Source organism: Falco rusticolus, chromosome 1 (assembly GCF_015220075.1).
Source record: "Falco rusticolus isolate bFalRus1 chromosome 1, bFalRus1.pri, whole genome shotgun sequence".
In the NCBI taxonomy this organism is placed as follows: domain Eukaryota; kingdom Metazoa; phylum Chordata; class Aves; order Falconiformes; family Falconidae; genus Falco; species Falco rusticolus.
The window spans coordinates 18,313,296-18,333,502 of record NC_051187.1 but is presented as its reverse complement, the minus strand read 5'-3'; the positions used below and the strand labels follow the sequence as shown (position 1 = coordinate 18,333,502).

General features: G+C 49.0%; 2 protein-coding genes and 1 long non-coding RNA gene across 3 annotated transcripts in view; 1 reads left to right on the top strand and 2 right to left on the bottom strand.

Moving 5' to 3' along the window:
• Positions 1 to 1,097, bottom strand: part of ASPA (aspartoacylase) — a 56,831-nt gene extending 55,734 nt beyond the window's left edge. Inside the window, exon 1 of the mRNA XM_037372612.1 lies at positions 871 to 1,097. The gene's annotated coding sequence lies outside the window, so the exon portion shown is untranslated. The remainder of the gene's footprint in view (positions 1 to 870) is intronic.
• The window catches only part of LOC119140989 (transmembrane protein 211-like), a 63,905-nt gene that overhangs the window by 36,427 nt on the left and 7,271 nt on the right, over positions 1 to 20,207 (bottom strand). The window contains exon 2 of the mRNA XM_037372648.1: positions 15,644 to 15,782. Within this exon, the coding sequence (XP_037228545.1) occupies positions 15,644 to 15,782 (139 nt within the window). The remainder of the gene's footprint in view (positions 1 to 15,643; positions 15,783 to 20,207) is intronic.
• On the top strand, positions 2,950 to 19,586 carry LOC119141026. The gene is made up of 3 exons (XR_005101806.1): positions 2,950 to 3,313; positions 16,648 to 16,902; positions 18,951 to 19,586. It is a non-coding gene; the product is annotated as an uncharacterized LOC119141026 (long non-coding RNA).

Here is a 20,207-nt window from a genome sequence, read left to right as displayed (position 1 = left end):
CAGCCACTGCCAAGCATGTAGCCCCAGCATTGCAGACCTGGTGCAGCACTCTTCCACTCCTTCCCACCACTGCACCAGAGACCACCCCCCAGAGCCTGGGGATTTGCTTTTTAGTAATCTGCCTTCCCTTCCCTCCTGCACCCAGTGTTGTGTGTGTGCCCAGGTATGAGAGGCTGGGATGAAGCCGTCAACCTCGTCTTGGCAGACAGGTTTATTACAGAGAAGAGCACTTTGCCTGCTGTGTGCCGAAGTCCCCCCCAGCGTGTAATGAGCTGGGCAACCCCCGACGTGGGCTGCATTGCAGGCCTACAGCTAGTGCATCAGCAGTCACCCACTGGGACCTGCCAAAAATACATGTGGAGTGGAGGGCCCGGTTCAGCTTGAATCGTGGCAGAGCACAGCTCTGCCAGTAAATGGTATGGGTGGGAAGGACTCTGCTTTGCCCCAGTGGGCAATAATTCTGCTCACCTTGCAGGTCTGGCGCAGCCTCCTTGACCTCTGTGTTGTCTAACAGAGGCTCTGGGTTCAGCTCAGGGAAATCAGAAGAGCCACAGGGAGCAGCAAAGGCATGAAGCAAAATAAGCAAATGCACCCTAAGAGTGTCTCATCTGGAAAAGCTCCAGCGGAGCCCTCTCCCTGGGCACTGTCATTATTGCTGTCAGGTGTCTTCACCTCTGCACTGCAAAGCAGAAATGGAGGTTGGGCAAGGCCATGGACAGGCACTGCAGGAAAGCTCTCAGTATTCATACCAACCCTGCAAGGCACCAGCTCAGTGCTCTGCTCCATTCTGCAGCTCCCTGGCAAAAATGCCCAGTTGATCTGATAAAACCTTGTCTTTCCCTGGTAGCCTAAGCCACCTCCTAGCCTTACCTTGCAGCCCCCCTGCTGCTGGGACTCTGGCTGGGCAGCTGTCAGGACTGGAGACACAGGAGATGCTGAATCCCCTTCACGCTGGTCCCAAGCAGCAAGCACAAGAAGACACAAAAGGGACAAGTTCCCCCCAGTGCATCATGCCGAGCCCAACACGCTCTGCTGCCTGCTGCCCCTGCAGCCTGGCAGGGCTCGGCCAGGGGAATGAGCCCTGCTCCAGAGGATCTGGGTTCAACCTCTGGGAAAGGCATTTGGCTGCTGCCTGTAAGCACCTGACTGCAGTTTAATCCACTTTCAGTGCAGAGCTCTGACAAGCCCCCAGCAGAACTAGGACAGCTAAAAATACTCAGTGCACAAAGAAAGTAGCAATTTGGGTAGGACTGAACCAAAGTGATTTATCTTAAATCAACAGGTTCAAAAGGTGCAGAACGTGGTCTCATCAGGTCAAGCATCAGAAAAAAGGCAAAGATGTGAACCAGTTGCAGGGCTTAAGAAAAGCAGCAAAATCTAAAGATTTTGCTAAACTTCACAGCAAGAGCAGCAGAACCTGTACCAGCAATACAGGGAAGTGCCTGATGATCTCCCCACCATACGCTGACTTTACCTTTACTGTCAGTCTAAATTCTGCCAATTATTAAATTACTCAACTTGCAGCAGGAACGCAGTTAGATGTGATCCAAATGGTGTCACTACAATTATGGTAATTATCTGAAAACAAGCCAATTACTTCCCTCCTCTTCATGCCAGTTGGTACCAAGATAGCAGCTGTTCGAGGCAAATTTGTTATCACGTTACTGTACATTTGTTAAAGGTTGAGGTTATAGATTCTAGCCTTCTTTAAATATTAAAAATGCTATAAAATCATAGAGTGTATAATGTATTAGAACTTTCTTAAAATGTCAGGAAGGGAGAAATTTCTTTTAGATGCCAAGAGAACCAATGGGAGAGTGATGTACTAATGATTGCTGGCTGGAAATGTGTACTTTGCAATCAGCATACAACTGAGCTATAAATTAACTTGTGTCAGCTTGTTACCTCTACCCATGTAAAATGAACTAAATACAGAAGTTTTTTGAGGATCTTTAACATTTCTCTTTCTTCAATTTGGGCATTCAGATTGCTTAATGCATCCGGAGGCATCTTCCAGGATAGGCCCCTCCACTGGATGCGCTTCCAGAAGCTCATTCAGTTTGTTAAGTGCTTTGGCTCATTTAATCACGTGAGAAGCAGCAACACTTATTTATGGAGAGTGAACGCAAAGGATGGCTCAGCTCTGCCTGCAGTCCTGGGAGCACTGCCCCAGGCAAAGCAAGCTGGGCCAACATTGGGCAGAGCCATGGGAAACTCTTAGCCCACATGAAAAGGCTTCTGAAAGTCATGTTATCACAGCATCATTTCATTTTAAACCTGTTCATATTAAAGACTGCCTTGCCTGAATTTCTGGAGGTGTCAGAACATACAAAGCCCACCACTTGCAGCTACAGTCAGAGGTGCAAATGAAGCACTCTTAGACCACAGATCAGAGTGACCTTTTGTTTTGCACAGACCTTCCTTGTAGAAACTAGAGTCTTTCATCTCATGTTTGCTACCATATTCTCCTTTGGACTGACCTGGATTCTTTTTTCATGTGATGTTTTGAAATCTTTGGCTTTGATGTGCATAAATCACTTCTTTCAATAAATGTCAAGAGCAGATTAAAGAAAATTAAATGGCAGAAAGAAGAGATACTACCTTTTGGCTTGAACAGCATTTTCATGACAACTGAATGAATCAGCTACGAAAAATATGTGCTTCCCTCTCCATGCTCAAGGTACATGCCAGTGGGATCCGTTTATATCTATGGGCTTAACATACACCCCTGTGCATCTGTAATTCCCTGTGGCTCACATGCAGCTACACAGCCAAAGCACAGGGCAGAGCTTAGTTCCTGGGAGCAGGTTAGTGGCACTAGCCTGCTGCTTTGCTTGAAATAATTAGCCTTGCTCACAGATGACCTTCACAGCAAGCCCTAAAGGCTGACAGATTTGGGTTATACTGGAGTAACAGAGAGAAGCATGCTTGAGAGTGCTCCTGCAGAAATGCCCACTTCTCACTCAATCAAGCCAAAGATTTAAAAACGTCACATGATGACAAAACATCACTGTCAGCCCCCAGGAACTGGAGCAGGGCATCACAGTGCCCATGCGCCCACAGCAAGGGGGTTTCTCACTCCCACAGACCATGGGGGACGGATGCAGCCAGTGGGCTCCACCACCTCCCTGGACATGCCTGGCACTTCCCTTCTATTCTTAACTGACACCATCTGCTTTCCGTTTTCCTTTTCCCAGAAGGTCCCTGTTGCTGTCAGAGCAACATGCCAGGACTCTCTCCTTTCTGCATTTGGGGTTGTGTCCAGTTCCTACTAACCTGCCAATATGTGAAGTACCACCTTGCACAGGAGACTGTAAGTACGCTATTCCCTATTGATTGCCACTTGATTCTTCCTAATTATCATTTAAGATTTAATTATTACCTTTATCCTTTTACTTCATATCAAGTTATTTTCACATTTGTTACCCATTAAAACTGCCTAGTTAAGATTTCTCCCTGTTAAGCAGCAACAAGGCATTCAGCCACAAGGATTACATTTGATAGTGCTTAAAAAAAAAAAATAAATCCAGGCAGTCCCCTGCCCAACTGTAGCATTAGATATGAGTGAGTGTGTAAACAGGTTTCTGCTTATCAGTCCCACTGGTATCTGCTGCACACAAACTGCTCAGCCCCGCAAAATCCAATTTCCAAGAGGTTAGAGGAGGAAGCTGTTTGCAGAAACACAGCAATACAAATCTCCAAAGCCACAGCCTTCAGTATGCTGACGTTGAAGAGAGAAATGCCGCTTGACTCCTTCTGGCACCCAAAGGTGACATTTACTTTTGTGACTTTGATTAGCACCAGCCCAGCTTTGCCATGGGATTGTTTCCTCCTATTTCCCCTGTTTGTGTGGTGGGTCTGCGAAAGCGGCTAAGCCCCTGCTGCGGCCATTGTGCCTGGAGCACGCACTGGGCATGAGGGGTCTGCAGTGCACCCTGTACCTGCAGCACAACCATCACCTTCTCTTTCCCCAAACCAGCTTGGAAACTCGACTTGGAAGTGTTAGCCACGCACTGGCAGGAGAGACAGGAACACAGCCTGCTGCCTCCTGTGGGGTGCCCTGCACAGGGCATGGAGCAAGAAGGTGAAGTCGTGCATTCAAGGCTACACTGTTTTGAGCTTTTGCCCAAGGCCTGGATGTGGGCAGATGCTGCAGCTCAGCCCTGGAGGAGCTGAGCCCTCCAAGTGCCCTTTAGCATTACGGAAGAAGAAGACGCAGCACTGGGGATGCCATGGGCTGGACCCTCTGATCTGGCTGCTGTAAGTGACAGCGGGAAGGACACAGCAGCATTCAGTGGCAGCAGGGCTGTGAGGTGCAAAAGGCGAATGTGCCTCAGCCCCTGACAAAGGCAAGAGCTCTTTGTTTTTTCCCAGACAGAGCAATCAGGCAGCAGGCAGCCCACCTCCGCTCCTGACACCTCCTGTAAAGGGCTGTTGCCCAGAAGTTCCCTGCATCAGTAAAAATGCAAACTGTAAGCTGATTAGATATTCATAGATACTCTTTCTTGATTAGCTCACCATTAATATTTCAATGTCAGAACTGGATGCATACTGCCTCCCTGCTCTCTTCCTTCCTGCTTAATTAATTTTGACCATCACCGACAACAGTCTCCGACAGATAGCAGAAATTAAAGTAGGCTGTTCCGTGACTTTGCTTGCTGTAAACAGCTATTTGCAATTCCTTTTCATACATCACCCACCCACGACAAAGAGATCACAGTAGCAGAAAATGAGTCTCCCTCGTAAGGACTTCAGAGCTCCAGAAGAACATTTGCTTATTCAATAAAAATAATCAAAAAGACAATGGCAGTAGGCACAACTCAGCAACAAGATTTGTGTCTCACCTAGTAATCAGCTGGCTGTTATGCCATTAAAAAAAAAAAAAGAAAGGGAGAGAATTGTTAATTTATCTTTAAAAAGAAAAGGCCTTTGATTTCGGGTAGCTCATAAAAGCCGTAGTGTCACCCAGCTGTGAGGGGATGTGATAATTGCTGCAACCCCAGCAGTGGTATGAGCAGCTCACTTCATAAAATGCAGGCTGCATAGCTGCCTAATGCACAGCACACACAACCACAGCTGATAACACGACATGCTGCTAATAGTCTGTTTGACTTTATTGACATCCTCAAGATATATGGGGGCAGGAGGAACAGTGAGGCAGAAATACGATGGCGTTTCTTCCACCCCAGCCCAAGCGACCCTCTGCCTTTGTCCATCCTCATCCTGGGCCCGGAGGGATGGGGAGCTCTCCTGCATGATGGGAGGGCACCTCCCAGATCCACAGGGTCCTGAACAAACACACACCGGGATTGCTGTCACAGTATGCCCACCTGGAACCAAAGCAGCACTGGGTTTGCAGAAACAAAAGTTTTTGCCTTTCTTTGCTGCCACCTGAGCTATGTGCTGCTGCTGCAAAACAAGCCCTTTGCTACTGGACATGCTCCACATCTCCATCCATTGCTGCAAACCATCCTCCAGCCTCTCCTTTCTCAGGGAGTACACCATGATGGTGACCCAAGGCAAGCCGAAAGGCAGGATCGACATGTTGCAGCCTTGCTCAGCTCCATCCCCTCCATGCAGTAACTCAGGCTGTTAAATGCCTGGCCAGAGCTCACCATCTGTCTCCAGTCTTCTAGGAATACCGCTGTGTAATTCAATCAAAAAGGAGAAGATCTTTGTTTCACTGAATCGTAAGTCACTCTTCAAATAATTATATTTTTATACCCCTATCAGAAGCAACAGGGGCTGTTCATTTTATGGGCTTTAGCAGCCAGAGCCATGCTTCTGCCAAGATTACAGCTGGAAGGGGAACACAATTTAACATTTCCTCAGCCATCCAAGGCTTATCCATGTTTTTAGCTTTTTGGTTAGGCAAGTGAATAAAGCCCTGCAGGACCAAGGCCTTTGTCCAGGAGTGCTCTTGTTGCAAAGCATAGAAAATGTGCTGGCATGGACCAGAAGAGCTGACCAAATCATCAGCATGAAGCTGATTCCCGGTGGTGTGAAGATGCCAGGCCTGCCCTTCCAGGGCAATGCACGGAGCAGCTTCTGCACCACAGTGATTGTTGCCTAACCAGGGAACAAAATCCTGCTTATCCCAGCAGCTGGAGGAGACACAGGGCTGCATCCTTTGCATGCTGCCTTACAAAGGTCAGATGAGATTAGTTCAGGGGAAAAGCCTATCAACTTGCTCCATCTAAAGTGCCTGGGATGCAACTCACAAGACTCAAAAAAACAAAGGACCCTAAAAAAGATCCAGAAGGGTAACCTTTCTGGAGCCTTCTGTTGCTCTTTGGGGTAATTTCCCCACATTTCCACTGTCCTAGAGTTTGCACCCTCTCCCCAGACAGCCATCCCTTAGCACCACTGTCCTTTCCTGGGTTAGTTCTCCACCTGCTCTTTCACTGCCCCAGATGTTCAGTCTTTTAAACAGATTTATTCCCTTGACTTTGAAAAGGGCTTCACCATGTTTCCATCTGTGTTTACACTCAGTGCAGGGTAAATTTCTCCTCCTAGCAGATCTGTTCCTTACCATCAAAGAAATATGACTCAGCATAGATTCAGACAGGAAGGCAAAGCAAAACATTTCTGAACCAGCACTCACTTGGGAGCTGTGCTACGTGCCCCCACAAGGATGGAGGCCTCCGCTAGATTACCAGCATTATCAGACTGTGCAAAAAGGAAGCAGGATCTGGCCCAGAGCCACTACTTACATGTCTGGTCTCAGGGCTGGCTCCCCAGCTCACCCAGCACTGCCTGCCAGTTATTCAGGATACTGGAGCCAAATGCTCATCTAGAGCAAGCAAAGCAGGACTGAAACAACTCGCATTGCCACCAAAGGATCTGACCCAGGTAGCCGGGACCCTGCCAGTCAGCTGGTGCTGGAGGTGTTGGAAAGACCCATTTTGTCAGAGCTTCATAGCTCTTTTCTCAGGGAAATCCTATCTCTGTGCATGCCTTCTCTTAAAGCAGGACTGGCTGTAGGCATGCAACGAGCAGGCTGGGCAGCCGCTAATGACAGCTGTTAAATGATAGATGCTCTGAGGCTTTGCAGCATCCAGTTTATGACGTCCTGGCTGGGCTACCAGCAACCTGAACATGCAAGGGAAGAAGGGCCCTCGCATTCAGTGGTTCTCTCCTGCAACAACCAACAAGCATGGTTAAGCACCACAAAAGGTGAAACATAATCAAAGTCATCCTGCCCCAAAAACTGACGTGAAGCAGCCTGCTTGGTAAGGTATGGCTTGAAGAGCCCTCCGATAACACCCCTGAGCTCCACGCTGGTACCTTGAAAATGTTAGAACGAGAGTTAAATGTGTCGTAGAAGAAGGAACAGCTGCCTATAAACTGAATGGAGAGTCACAGGCAAAGGGAAGCAAATTCCATCTAAAACTGAAGTGTGGGTTTTCCCATCTGAAACACATGGCTCTGGCACAGTGCTAGGGTCCTTGGGGCTGGCTTGTATTTCCTCAGGGCAGCAGCTTTGGAGCCCCAGTTGCACTTGTTATTTGTTGTTCCCATTTATTACAAAGCACTGTTATTATTTACAAAATATACTTTTTATGGACTGTTACTGCATCCAAGTGCAGTAATGGGTCTAAACTCAAATACCTAGGAGAGCAGTGGAAAAAGAAGCAATTCAGCCACATATTAATATGACAAGGATTTCCCCAGGTTTAAGGGAATAGAAAATACGTTCTGTACAAGTGAACTAGTTCATTCTTGCAGTATAAAACTGCTCTTTTCCAATGATAGCAATGAAAGGATATTGCTTCTGTCACTGATGCCACTGGAAATGTATTGCCCCTGTCCAAGAAACCAATGAAAGGACATGGCTGGTTTATTCTCTAAATGAGGCTACTGAGAAATATGCTGCTTCTGGCATTAGCCCAGGCATGCTGCCACTGCCATATCCCCAGCCTGAAGGGAGGGCAAAGGCACCGAGTCAGCAGGTTTGTGCCAAACGGCAATACCATACCAGGAGAAAATCAAAGAATAGTTTGGGAACTGAACAGAAGAAAGAAAACCGTACAGATGGAAATGAATCCCTGGCTTCTCTTGCTGAGGGTGAAGCAGGGCTCAGCTGCTGTACAGTGCAGCCAGGATCTGGCCCCTTCTCCGTCAGCAGCTCTGCACCTTGTATGAAATGAGCTTAAACCCTGGGGAAGGCTAATCTACATGTAACCTGTGGCAGAGAGCCTGGTCGCTAGGAAAGCTGCCAGCCCCTCTCCCTTTTACTGCTGAGTTTAATGGTCTGGCTCTCTGTTGAAGATTTTAGCTTTTGAAAGTAAAATCACGAAATGGCTTTTGAACCAAGATGATCTGTCACTCGAATGTATGCACCAAAGTGAGCACAGAAAAATTACTGTTTTAGCAGAAGTAAAAATTTCCTGCAGTGAAAGGCTGAAGTTGAGTGTCAATGTGGTTCTACTTTCATGCCTGTCGATCTGCAAATCTGGCAAGTTCATTTTGCTCCCCTGCAACATCCTCCCAGGTGACACCTCTCAGTTGGAAGGTAGATGGAAAAAAAGTCAATTGTGGCTTTTAACAATTCATCAAATTTAACAGTTCATCAAATCCTCAAACATGCAGAGTCTGGTGGAAAAACATCGTTTTGGCTTTGGCACTGGTGTCCAGCATCTCTGCAGGGTTCAGAGCAGACCCTGCTCCAGGACACACTGGGCCCAAGGCCCAGGATTGTGACCACTTCTAGTGAGCTGAATCCTGGAGAAAATTGGCAAAAAATGCAGCAAAGGAAGATGTGCATTAGTGTGAGTGAAAAAAATGAGAGCACATGTAAATCAGGCGTAAGCAATATTGGTGCTGGAGCAAAGCACCTCTCAGTCTGGGCTGCAATCATGTCCCCTCTCCAGTGCCCCAGCAGTGGGATCCTACCATCAGATATTTATTAGTTCTGTCAGGAATTAGTGAGAGTTCACTGACTGAATAATAGTGTGCCAAAGGCAGTTTTTCAACTTTGCTAATGTAATTAAAGAAAGCAGGGGGGAAAAGCCTGGCACTGAGGAAGGAAACAGGGTTTCTGACGTGGTTGGTTGCTGTCTCTATTGCAAGGACAAGATGTGAAATGTGGAGGGGAGAGAGTGAAGATGGCAATGAGGACCTGAGCGGTGACAAGGATCATGCAATTACTGTCAGCTGTGATGGGAGCATTGCTCTTTCCAGAGAAAAACAAGAGGAAGACAGAAGAGTTGCCCTTGAGACTCAGGAGCTGGACCCATCTCTGGATTAGGTTTTATGATGCTGTTTTTTACTTTCATGGCTGAGCACCTTACATCAAGGCTGGACTTTGCTTTATTTCTGGTGCCTCTCCTCTCGCTTAGCCAAATCTTGCAGTTTTAGGAGACCTTTCTTGGATGGCTGGAAATAGCTTAATGGCAACATTTTTTTAAATGCTGCTCTGGTGATTGAACGCATCCAGCAATATGATTGCATGATGACTAACTGTTTTTCAAGACACTGCTGCCACAAGAAGAGGGACCACATGGGCTCTGCGATAAAAGCCAAGATACTATTTTTAAAATAGGGATGGGGGAAGCTTTGGGTGATTTTAAATCAAATCAGTGCCTGGACAACAGGGCGCTGCTCCCTGCCTGCCTCCACTGCCAAGTTCCTCTTCCAAATCCCAGGGCTGTCTTCTGACAAACAACTCTCGGCGTCAACAGGATGGGGCTCCTGGGCCATTGCGGCCATGAAAACGCCCATCAGGAAACTGGCTGTGGGTCAGCCCCAGCCCGGGCTGTGTGGGAGGGGGTGGGAAAAGCTGCACAGTCTGGGACTAGCTGTGACCTTTATCTCCTCAGCCATTCCTGAATGTGTTTAGTGTTGGTTGTAGCATTGGCCACCCAACCCCAAACTGTCCCCTGCCTTGGGCAGAGGTCTGGCCCATTTATGTCTCCTCAGAGACATGCTGTGACACTGCCTGCATCCTGGGAGCAGTGGGCACATCCCCACTGTCTGGTGCCCCCTGCAACATCCTCAAGGCATCGCTCTCCAGCATCCCCAACAGCTGCTGGTGCCACAAGTCCACTAAAGTGCATTGGAAGGCAATATTTTGCAGAGTGCCTTCCCCAGGCCATTATTTCAGTCTTGATTTCTTGGCAAGGGGCAGGACAGGATTGATCCAAGACCTTGCAGGCAACTGCTGTGGGTGCAGGCTGGCCATACGCAGTGACATTATGTGAAGCTCTGTCAGCTCACACCATCTTTTGGCCCTAAAAATGCAGCACTCAAGCTACAGAGCAAAACACAGAGGCAAGAGGAGCAGCTTTTTCCTGATTCATGGCAACAGCTCTGCTGGTGCCTGGCCATCAGAGACCCCGTCAGGCAGCACTCCAAAACTGCCTTGCAGGGTAGTGAAGGCAGCAGGGAAAGAAAGACTTTCACAGTGTTTTTAATAGCAGGTCAGCAATTACTAGGCAGCTACAACCCCTCTATTTTCTGCCACCATGGAGATGCTAACAAAGGTCGGAGTACCCAGGCAGCTTTGCTGTACACCCTCTTGGTGCTATTTTTATCTAAGTTACTAATTACACATTACCTATATGTCACCAGGCTAATCAATATTAGTCTGAGGAATCAATATGGATGTGGATGACAGCACTGTTTGCCATTCAGAACCTGCACAGGCTGGGAAAAACAGGGCACCATCAATCCCAAAGGTGGGATGAGATGCAAGGTGGGATGGAAGGCACAACGGGGGCAGTGACCACACACTGCCTTCCTCAGTAACACTGTGACACAGGCCTCCTGGCCAGGGACCTGCCATGTCCGTGCTGCCTCCAGCACGTGCCTGCATCCCAAGACTGGAGCAAACCTCCCACCTGTCCCACAGCACTCTCTTGGGAATGGCACAGTCCATTTTAATCTGGGTTGCTTTTCAGTCCTTGGAATGCGATGCATTTAAAAGATTCATACTGATCTGAAAATGAACAATTCTCCTTCTTCATGTGTTCTTACCTGATGATCAGTGTCTTAAGTAATCACAGGCTACTTCAAAAAGCACAAGGTCTCCTGCATTTTGCTTTGCTGCTTAACTAAGCAAAAGCTGAGGCCATGTCTGTAATGCCACCATGCTTCTGTCAGCAGGAGGGATCTTGGTTGCAGAATGCAATCAAATTTTGCAGGAAGAAGCTCTGGGGACTACCATGAAACTTGGGATTAAAGTGCAGCTGAGTAAGGGAATTGTCTAACTGGATGTTTCTGCCTGTCTTGCTGGAGTCTCATGACTGTTCTGATTCTGTCGTAGCGATGCTGGGAAATTGCTCTTTGAAACCAAAAAGAAACCAAAGAAACCTTGGAAAGGCACAGGCAGGTCAGGATCATGTGCCCTCAGCACTGGCTTTGTCTTGAGGAGTGAGTTGATGGTGGTAGAATTAGACAGAGAGCAGTGTGGGGTGAAAGCAAAACTCTCCCCGAAGGCTTCCCTCATGCTTGACTGTGCCTGTGCCCTCAATGAGGTGCAAAGCTCTGCATCCTCCTCCTGTCAGGCTGCTTCACAGACATGTCTCAGAGACCAGGCAGAGGATCCGCAGCTGTGGGGTGGCTGGGGGTGCATCCAGTTACCAATGGATCCAACCACCAATGGATCAGCCACCAATCACCAACAAAGGAAAAGCACATGGTGAAAAGCTTCCAACAAGCAACACAATCCTGGTTTTTATTGAGGCTTTTATGGTAGCAAAAAGAGCTGTGGAGGGAGGCTGCTAGTCCCTGCTGCCTGTCTACAAAGACTTGTTGCTTTTCCTAACAGCAGATGCAATCCGCTTTGGTGCCAGAGCATGGTTGCCAGCAGCTTAATCCAACAGCAGACCCATAATCCTTCCTTTAGTCCCACAAGCCCCAAAAGCAGAAAGCTGCCTGGATTTGCTGTTTGATGGAGTTTACTCAGCTTCAACTTCAATCTCAGCTTCCACCAGTAGCGAGCCTCACTCTTCTGGAAAGGCCATTCCCATGGGAGCGCAGATGCTCCTTGGGCCAGGGAGCAGACATGGTCCATGCTGGAAACCTAGCAGAGGCTGCTTTGGCTTTTGGCACCCCCGGCCTTCAGGACACTCCTCTAATGCAGTGATGCTGCTGGGGACCATGAGGGCTGTGACAGCTCAGAGCGGAGCCTTGGGGCTCCTCACGGCATCACCAATGGGTGCCCACGGGTGAAGCTGGTGCCTGAGACACTGATGGCCCCATGCTCCTTCCAGCAGCTTCGCCACTGGCGGTCATGCAAAAACTGAGAGCTTTGCAGAGATAAACTGAAATCATGGAATCATAGAATGGTTTGGGTTGGAAGGGACCTTAAAGATCACCTAGTTCCAGCCCCCCTGCCACAGGCAGGGACACCTGCCACTAGACCAGGCTGCTCAAAGCCCTGTCTCCAACTTGGCCTTGAACGCTGCCAGGGATGAGGCATCCACAACTTATCTGGGCAACCTGTGCCAGTGCCTCACCACCCTCACAGTAAAGAATTTCTTCCTAATATCTCATCTGATTCTACCCTCGTTCAGTAATGTCCAGCTATAAACCACAGGCCCCTGGCACAGCACCTGGAAGCCACCAGAGAGGTTGTATAGGCACAGCCAGCCCTGGAGAACATCCCCTGCCCTTCTCTTACAGCACCAGACATTTCTCCCTGGAATTAACTCCTATTTTTAAAATACCAACAAAGAGGCTTTTGCTGAAAACTGACTGTTGGCAGGATTTCAGCTGTGCACCCATTTGCACTCCCTGTCCCTGGGGTTAGCCCCAGGGCCTCTCTCCATCAGCAGCAGTGGGCTGCAGCCGGGGGCTGAGGCTGCCCCACTGACCCACCCATAAATGGGGCCAGCTTTGTTACTCCAGCCTCTTTGGAGGTGCTGCTGTGCAGGTCTGGGAGGAGGTATCAGAGCAGAAATTTAAATTTAGCAAGCTAGCACCATGCTTAGGGAGTGAGCCTCTAATCTCTTAGGGGCAGCTTTGACTCTGCTCGTAGGGTGTGAGGGCTGAGTAAATGTTCTGTCTTTTATCCTTCCCCCTCTCCCTGTTGCTCTGATGCTCATTTACTTTTTCATTAGGGATCATCCTGTTGTCATTTATGTGGATATGTTGGGTTTTTTTTTCTAAGGGGTGGATGCCAGGCTATCAGGAATCATGTGTTCAACGTATGGTGGCAATTAGCCCAGCTCTGAACCCTGATAGCATGTCTGCATCTGCAGTTAATGCTCTGCTTTATCTGCGTGAGGTTTCTATCTTCCTTCCTGGAAGGCTAGAAAAGGCACAACTTGGATCTCTAAAAAAATAGTGGGAAAGTGTTAAAGACATAGCTTGAGCCTGACTGCCCCTTGCTGTGGGGCTGCTCTCAGAGTTGATTCTTGTTTGGTTCAGCTTGGCATCTGCACCTGGATTTAGGTGAGTGTGGCTCGGGGCATCTGTCTGATACAGTGCAGAGCCCATGGGGGCTGATGCTGGCTCTACCAGTGCCTCTGCTCATGCACTTCATGGCATGTTTTGTGCTCCTGGCTTAATACACCTGGCTCTTTATTAGGAAATTGCCTGATTCAATGTTTTAATGCATTAAGTTTATTTACTCACACATTTGGTGCTCTGCAAAATACCTTGAGTTGTTTTTGTGGGATAGGAAAATGGGAGGAAAACTGAGACTGCAGGGGGAAAAATGTCAGGACAGGCAGAGGGAAGGTGCCTGTGAAACCTGTTGTGCTTCAGGGAAACCTGGGGTTTGGGAGAAACATAGCCCCTCTCCTCCCTCCCACTGCTCTGCTGGCATCTCATGGTTTTATATAGGGGTTCCTCTGGCAGAGCTGCCTGCTCCCCCCATCAGAAAGTTGCTCTACCAAACCTCATGGGCTTGCTCTGCTTTCATTCTCTCCCATATAAATTAATCTACCTTAAAAACCCTGCTTTTCTCTGTGAGATAATGTGATTTTTGGGGAGGTGTTTTTCTCATGGCCACCTAGCTGCAGCTGACTTCTAATGAAGGGCTTCCTCCTGGGGAGGGGAGAGGGGGAACAGCGAGAGAAATTATGGGGGGACAGCATTTCTGAATCCAAATACATTAAACGATTTAATTCTGTTGACTCAGGGCTGCCTGCCTCTGAATGGGAATTAATCCACAGTGAACTAAAATTAAAAAGCGCAATACAAAATGCTTAGCAAGGCACCACCAGGGTTTAAAGCAACCCATTAGCTTGCTCGAATGTATCCAGTAAATTTTCATTTGTCAATAACGCTTAGAGTCTACAGTTTATTTACAGCCTGTTCAATATTACCAAAACCCCTCGGAGTGCCTCATTTGTATTTATCTGCCACAGTTGGTTTCCTTTCCAGGGACTCTTCTGAATCCCTTGCTTTGTACCTGCTTGTCTCTCATTGCAGGGCCAGACGCAGCAAGGGTGTGCCACCCCTCTGGGCAAAGGTAACGTGGGGTTACCCCTTTCCATCCCAGTTATCCCCTGCATTGGAGATCACCTGCAAGGCCACCCTAAGCCACCTCCCCGTGACCCATGCCATCCCTGGGCGAGGGCTGAGACCTGCTGGCATGGGACTCCTCCATCCTCTGTCCTGCACCCAGGGGAGCCGCTGGCTCCAGCCACCAGCCAACTTAAAGGGGTGAGGGGACTCTCTGAATTGTGGCCTCCAAGTGAAGCACCAGTCACTAGTGACAGGGCACAGGCACGAGCATCTGCCTCTGTGGACCCACAGCCTGGCTGAGCTGGAGCAGCTGTGGCTAATGGGCCAGGCCCCTCCATCTGTTCCTAAATCAGCTCCCACGGGATGAGCCCTGGCGAGGACAGCATGTAACAGGATTTCCCCCAAAAGCCGCTTGAATGCTGCCAGGCAGATAACGAAGCCTGGCTGGCCCTAAGGATTTCTCTAAGGAAAGGAGTTTATTCTCGGGCACAGACATGAATGGGTGGTTTAATCTCCTGTCATGGCTCGTGTCCAGTTGGGGTAGTTTGGTCCAACACTTAGCTCCCAAAGACGCAGCTTCCTGCAGTGGAGACCAGTCTCGGGTGGGGTTTGTCCCTCCACAGGGAGGGCAGCATGAGGATGGACCTTCCCCAGATGCCAGCCTTCTCTCCTCTGCATTAGCACTTCTCCAAGGCAGAAGTATAAGCAATTGCAATGGAAATATAAGTGAATGCAGCATCGAGAGGGCTGCCTGGGGAGGCCAGGGAGAGATGCAGGACAGGCTGGGCAACAGCCTGTCTTGGGTGTAGAGTTCAGACAAGGAAGTCCTTCCAGGGGTTTAACTGCATAGATGGCCCAAATGGGACTGCAAACTTCACAGGAGGCAGCTACTAGACTCAAAGCAGTGCAGCAGCACCCTGCCAGCAGGCAGCCTGGTCTCCACCACTCACCACAGCCCCCTGCCCTACACAAGAGTCTGAGCAGGACCTGCAGGCCAGGCTCTCTGCCACAGACCTGTGTGTTTGAGTGGAGGTGATTTTCAATAGAATTTATACAGATGGATGCAGGAGGCAATTGTTAAAGCAAAGGGCCACTTGCTTCTCTCCCAGTGTTAGGGTTTGCAAGCTCCTCTTGCTGCTGAGATCCAGGATGCTGTGAATGGCTGGGCAGCACCCTGGGGAAACCCCATCTTTCCACCCCAAAAAGCAAACTCCCCATCACTTGCCTGCTGCTGTCTGCATGTAGCCAGCCAGGGTGCAGACTCGCCTCTCACAGGCTCCGCCGGGCAGCAGGACAGCGATGATGGCCAGCAGTGAGCTGAGGGCCAGCAGGGCGCAGCCGCCTGCACACAGCACAGCGCTCGTCTGAAAGGACACACAGGGCTGTCAGCAAGATGATCCACCACCACCATCCCTGTGACACCTCCCTGCAAATTCCCCCTCCTGAAGTGCCCCATCATGGGCAGCTTCTCCCACCTTTTCCCTTCCACCTTCTATTGCTTAAATTCACTGTTAACTCTTGAGCCCACAGTTCACCTGTCACCTGGTCCCAGGGGTTGTTAGTATTTGGGCTATGGCGATAACAGCAAATGTATTACATGCATGAAGGGCTACTTCACTAATACAAGTGCCATTAGATGCCAGTGACACGTGCCAGTGCCTCCACTGAGAGCTGAAACGTATCTCTGGATGGCGCCTACCCCTGCAAGCCTGGCAATTAGAAGGTATTTTGCCAATGATGCTCCACAGCAGGGAACCTGCTGCTGCAAAGGTTTCATTGCAGCAACCAACGCAGCAGGCTGCTCCCAAGCCCTAGCCCAGTTCACCTCCAGCAGACCCACCAGCTTTTTGCTGCAGCAGTCATGGCTTTGATTTAGCCTCTTTTACAACAAAACCGGGTCATTTGGGCCTGTTATTTAAACCCAGCTCACACTGTGTGATGATGTTTTGGGGTACTGGAGGCTATAGGAGTGTCCAGTGGGCAGCATTTTCCTGGGGGCTGGCAGTGCAGAGGGGCAGTGAAAGGGGAGGCCAGCACAGCCTGCAGCCTGTCCCACTTACCTTCACCTGGCTGAGGTGGAAGCAGTTTTGCTATTTAATATTCTGGCTGTAAGATACAAACTGCATCAGCATCCAAAACCGGGAAAAACGCTAATTTATGGCAAAACAGCTCGTTCTTGTGTATGGGTGCCTGATTACTGCATTGTTGCTGGTTTTGTCTCTGTTGCAGGTGACATATCAACCTCTACCAACGGGACAGCACTGGCAGGGAGGTGGTCCCTGTACCAGGAGGGACATGTGCCAGCCTAGCCAGGGGCATGGTGTGGCCAGGGATGGTGAGGGGACCCGTGACATATGCCTCTCCTTCAGCACCCAGCTCATGGCAGCATTCAAATAGCATGAGGGCATCTCGGTCCCAGCATTGTGGCAGCAACGTCAAGTCCTGTTATTTCACGGCAAATTCCACAAAATGCTTCTGGCTTTGGTGAGTCACCCTGCAGTAATGTCTGCCTCTTAGCTCCCTAAAGCAGTACAGCTGTAAGACAGGTCTTGTCCCCATTTTCCTAGCAAGCCTCATTTTCATAACCTGTGTGGGAGCTGCCCTAAGGAGCTCAGGTCCCACCTCCACCCGCCCTAGTCCAGCTCTCTTGCCCTGCTGAGATGTTTTTTGTTAGAAATGCACTATTTTCTTTTTTTTTTTACTTTTTTTCCCTATATGAGTTTTTGAGCAACCATGATTATAGGAACAAACCCAGTATATGTTTCCATTTGGCCCCCCTCACTAAAGAGGTTACAAATCAAGAGTAAATAATCTGCTAAATGTAAATTAAGCTGCAAAAATGGCAGGCAGGCTGAGTAGGGCAAGAGGATTTGGGTTTACCATGTGATGGCTACGGGAGGTCCAAACAGCTAAAAAAATCCCCCAGTAGCTAGCATGGGTCTGGCACTGCCCTACAACTACCTGGTTATTTACTGCTGAGCTGTTTTTTAGCAGCAGGACTGGCTGGTGCCATGGTGGCAGAGCTACTGCCTGTAATGTTGTGCCTGGGAGGTACCACTGCTCCAAAAAGGGACACGCTGGTGCTGGCAAGGGATGGGCCAAGGGAGCACGGGCACCACCCTGACACACTGGTGTGAGTGCTTAACCCAGTGCCATGCAGTAATTGGAAATCAGCATCTTATTTATAGCCTATTTATACACCGCACGAGCAATGCAAATGCTGTCCCAGCAATAAATTAATTCCTGACATGCAATGTAAAAGGCACAGCAGTGCAAACAGCTACTGAGAGAAATGGAGACGCTGTTTCAGGAGGGACTGTGGCAGCCGAGGTATCTGCTCCTCTCCGGTGCCTTCCAAGCCACTGAGACCCGAAGAGACAAGTGCTGCCTCAGGGTGAAAGATAGGAGGTCAGGACATCCCTGGTGAGGGCTGGCCCCTTGCCCTGTCTGTACCCCAGGAGGGACCCACAGGGTCTGGGGTGGGGTGGGTGACCCCATCACACTGGCACCCTCCCAGCACAGGGCCCCGTGCGGAGTGCAGCCACAGCCCTGCTCCCCACCACTCCCACGGCAGCAGCATGGTGAGGAAATATGGACTCGTGAAAAAAGAGGATTACCCTGCCCAGCATCTGAATTTCACCTTCCACCCAGCAACACACAAAACCATCCTCCTTTGCGAGGACCATTAATTATTTAAAGCAATGAATTTTTCAGCAGAAAGGGGTCTTGTGAGGCAGGCTTGTTCCTCTCTTGTGTGAAGCATATTATTTTTAATGATCTAGGTTCTTCTTAATTATGGTAGTGCAAATGCCCTGTAATCTCACAGCTCCTGTTGGAAACAACCTATGAGCTACTCAGATTGCTAATATCCACAGAAAGGTGCAAAGATATGTTTCAGAACATAGTGCTGAGAAAAAAGGCACAAACAGGATGGGTGCAGGTGAAAGTTACATTGAAAGAAGAGCTGGGTCTGGCTTGGGTCCTGCCAGCAGGGTTCATATAGGTGGCAGAAAGACTGTGGGGTCCTGGATCTGGCAGTGCCCTGACATGCACAGCGGCAGCCAAAAAGCAATGAAATCCAACCAGGCCTTGGCAAAGGGAACTAAGATCTCATTTTGAATAAATGTGTTAAAAATTCACGTGGCCAAGGGCATACGTTAATGGTGAGGTTTATTTTCTGCCATGTAGGCCAGGAATGCTGAGCCACTGAATGACCACTGGACAGCTCTGGGGGCAGAAGGTGTAAGACAGCCCAGCAGTTTTGCTGTGGGGCACAAGGGATGGCAGAGGCACAGCTGCCCCAAAATAGGTGGCAATAGGGAAAGGCACGGGGGACTTCAGGGCAGATTGCAAGAAACCCTGCTGCAAGCCAGTGGTCTTAGTCTGGCTCCTACATTATGCTAGTACACCATGGCCAGAGCTGTGTGAACACAAGGTGTGAACTTCTCTCCCTAATGGGCTGGCATTACCTGCCAAAACACTGGATATGCTCTTGTAAACCAGAAATTTTGCTTTTGTTACAACCTTTCCAGGGCCTTGGCTGGGAATTATCGCAAGTGCTCCTGCCCTGTAATGGAGTCACACCTGCAGATCAAACAGCTCCTTCCAAAGAAAAATAATAAAGCTTAAGTTTGAAGAAGTCCATGGAGCAAAGGTACCAAACAGTAGCAGTTAAAACACTCTCCTTCCCACTGCACAGCACCTCCTCCTTTCCTCCCTGTTTGTGCCTGTTGCATCTTGCACGGAAAGGAGAAGATGCAGGAAACAGGATGCAAAGGCTGAAACCCAAAAATAGGCGGAGGTGGAGGAAACAAATGGGATGCATTGAGGCCGTCTGTGAGAGCCCAGCTCAGGCAGGGGCAGGAAAAAGCCCATTCATCAAAGCAGAGAGCACAGCTCCCAGTACGAAACTGGCCAGGACCTCCCCGCCCAGTGGGCTGCCTCTCCCCAGACTCATGTCCTCGCCAGTGGAGGCCCCCCAGGGAGCCCGGCATTCTGGGGCTGTGAGCTATCCTGCCTTCGCACGCTGGGAAAAGACATAAAACTGTGTCAGATTTTCTGCTCCCACTCCCAGGGAGATTAATTGTTTATCCCCAAATAAATTAATAGTCCCCTGGTGAGACTGTAAATATGCCTTTATGTAGCGCAATAAATTCCGATTAACAACAATCCCCTACCCGTTATTTTAATATTTTACAGGTCTGACACGCGCCATGGCTATGCCATTCACTAAGCAATAAATTTACTGTAGATGCTGTTTCATTCACCAAAATAATCAAAATTAAAATGTCGCACAATGACCATCCTGTGAAGAATCACTTAATATCCCTAATGAAAAAATTTGCAAAGTTACCCCATCTTTTGAAGCCAGCATCCATGATGTTTAAAGTGAAAAGGGCAAAGGGAGAAAAAATTGTCTGGTCCAGTGAGTTAGTGCTGAGAAATGGTACCCTGTCTTTGGCTTGGCAGAGATAAACCAAGTTGGCAAAGTTCCTGCCATCGTGTCCTGTGCACTGGGTCACACCATGATGCACATTAGTTTATTAATGCAATTTATTAATTGGAACTTGACCACCCACAACAGCTCCCATCCTGGATGGGCCCCTGTGGTACCCAGAGCAGTAGGCTGAAGGCAAGGTTACAGACTCCTTGGGTATCTCAGCCCTGCTCAAATGCTTAAGCATCTTTGCAAACAGGAGCAGAAAATAAATACTCTAAATAATTAGGAAATAAAGCCATAGGCTAAGTGAGAAAAAGGAAGTGAAGGTCACCACATATCTGGCTTTCTG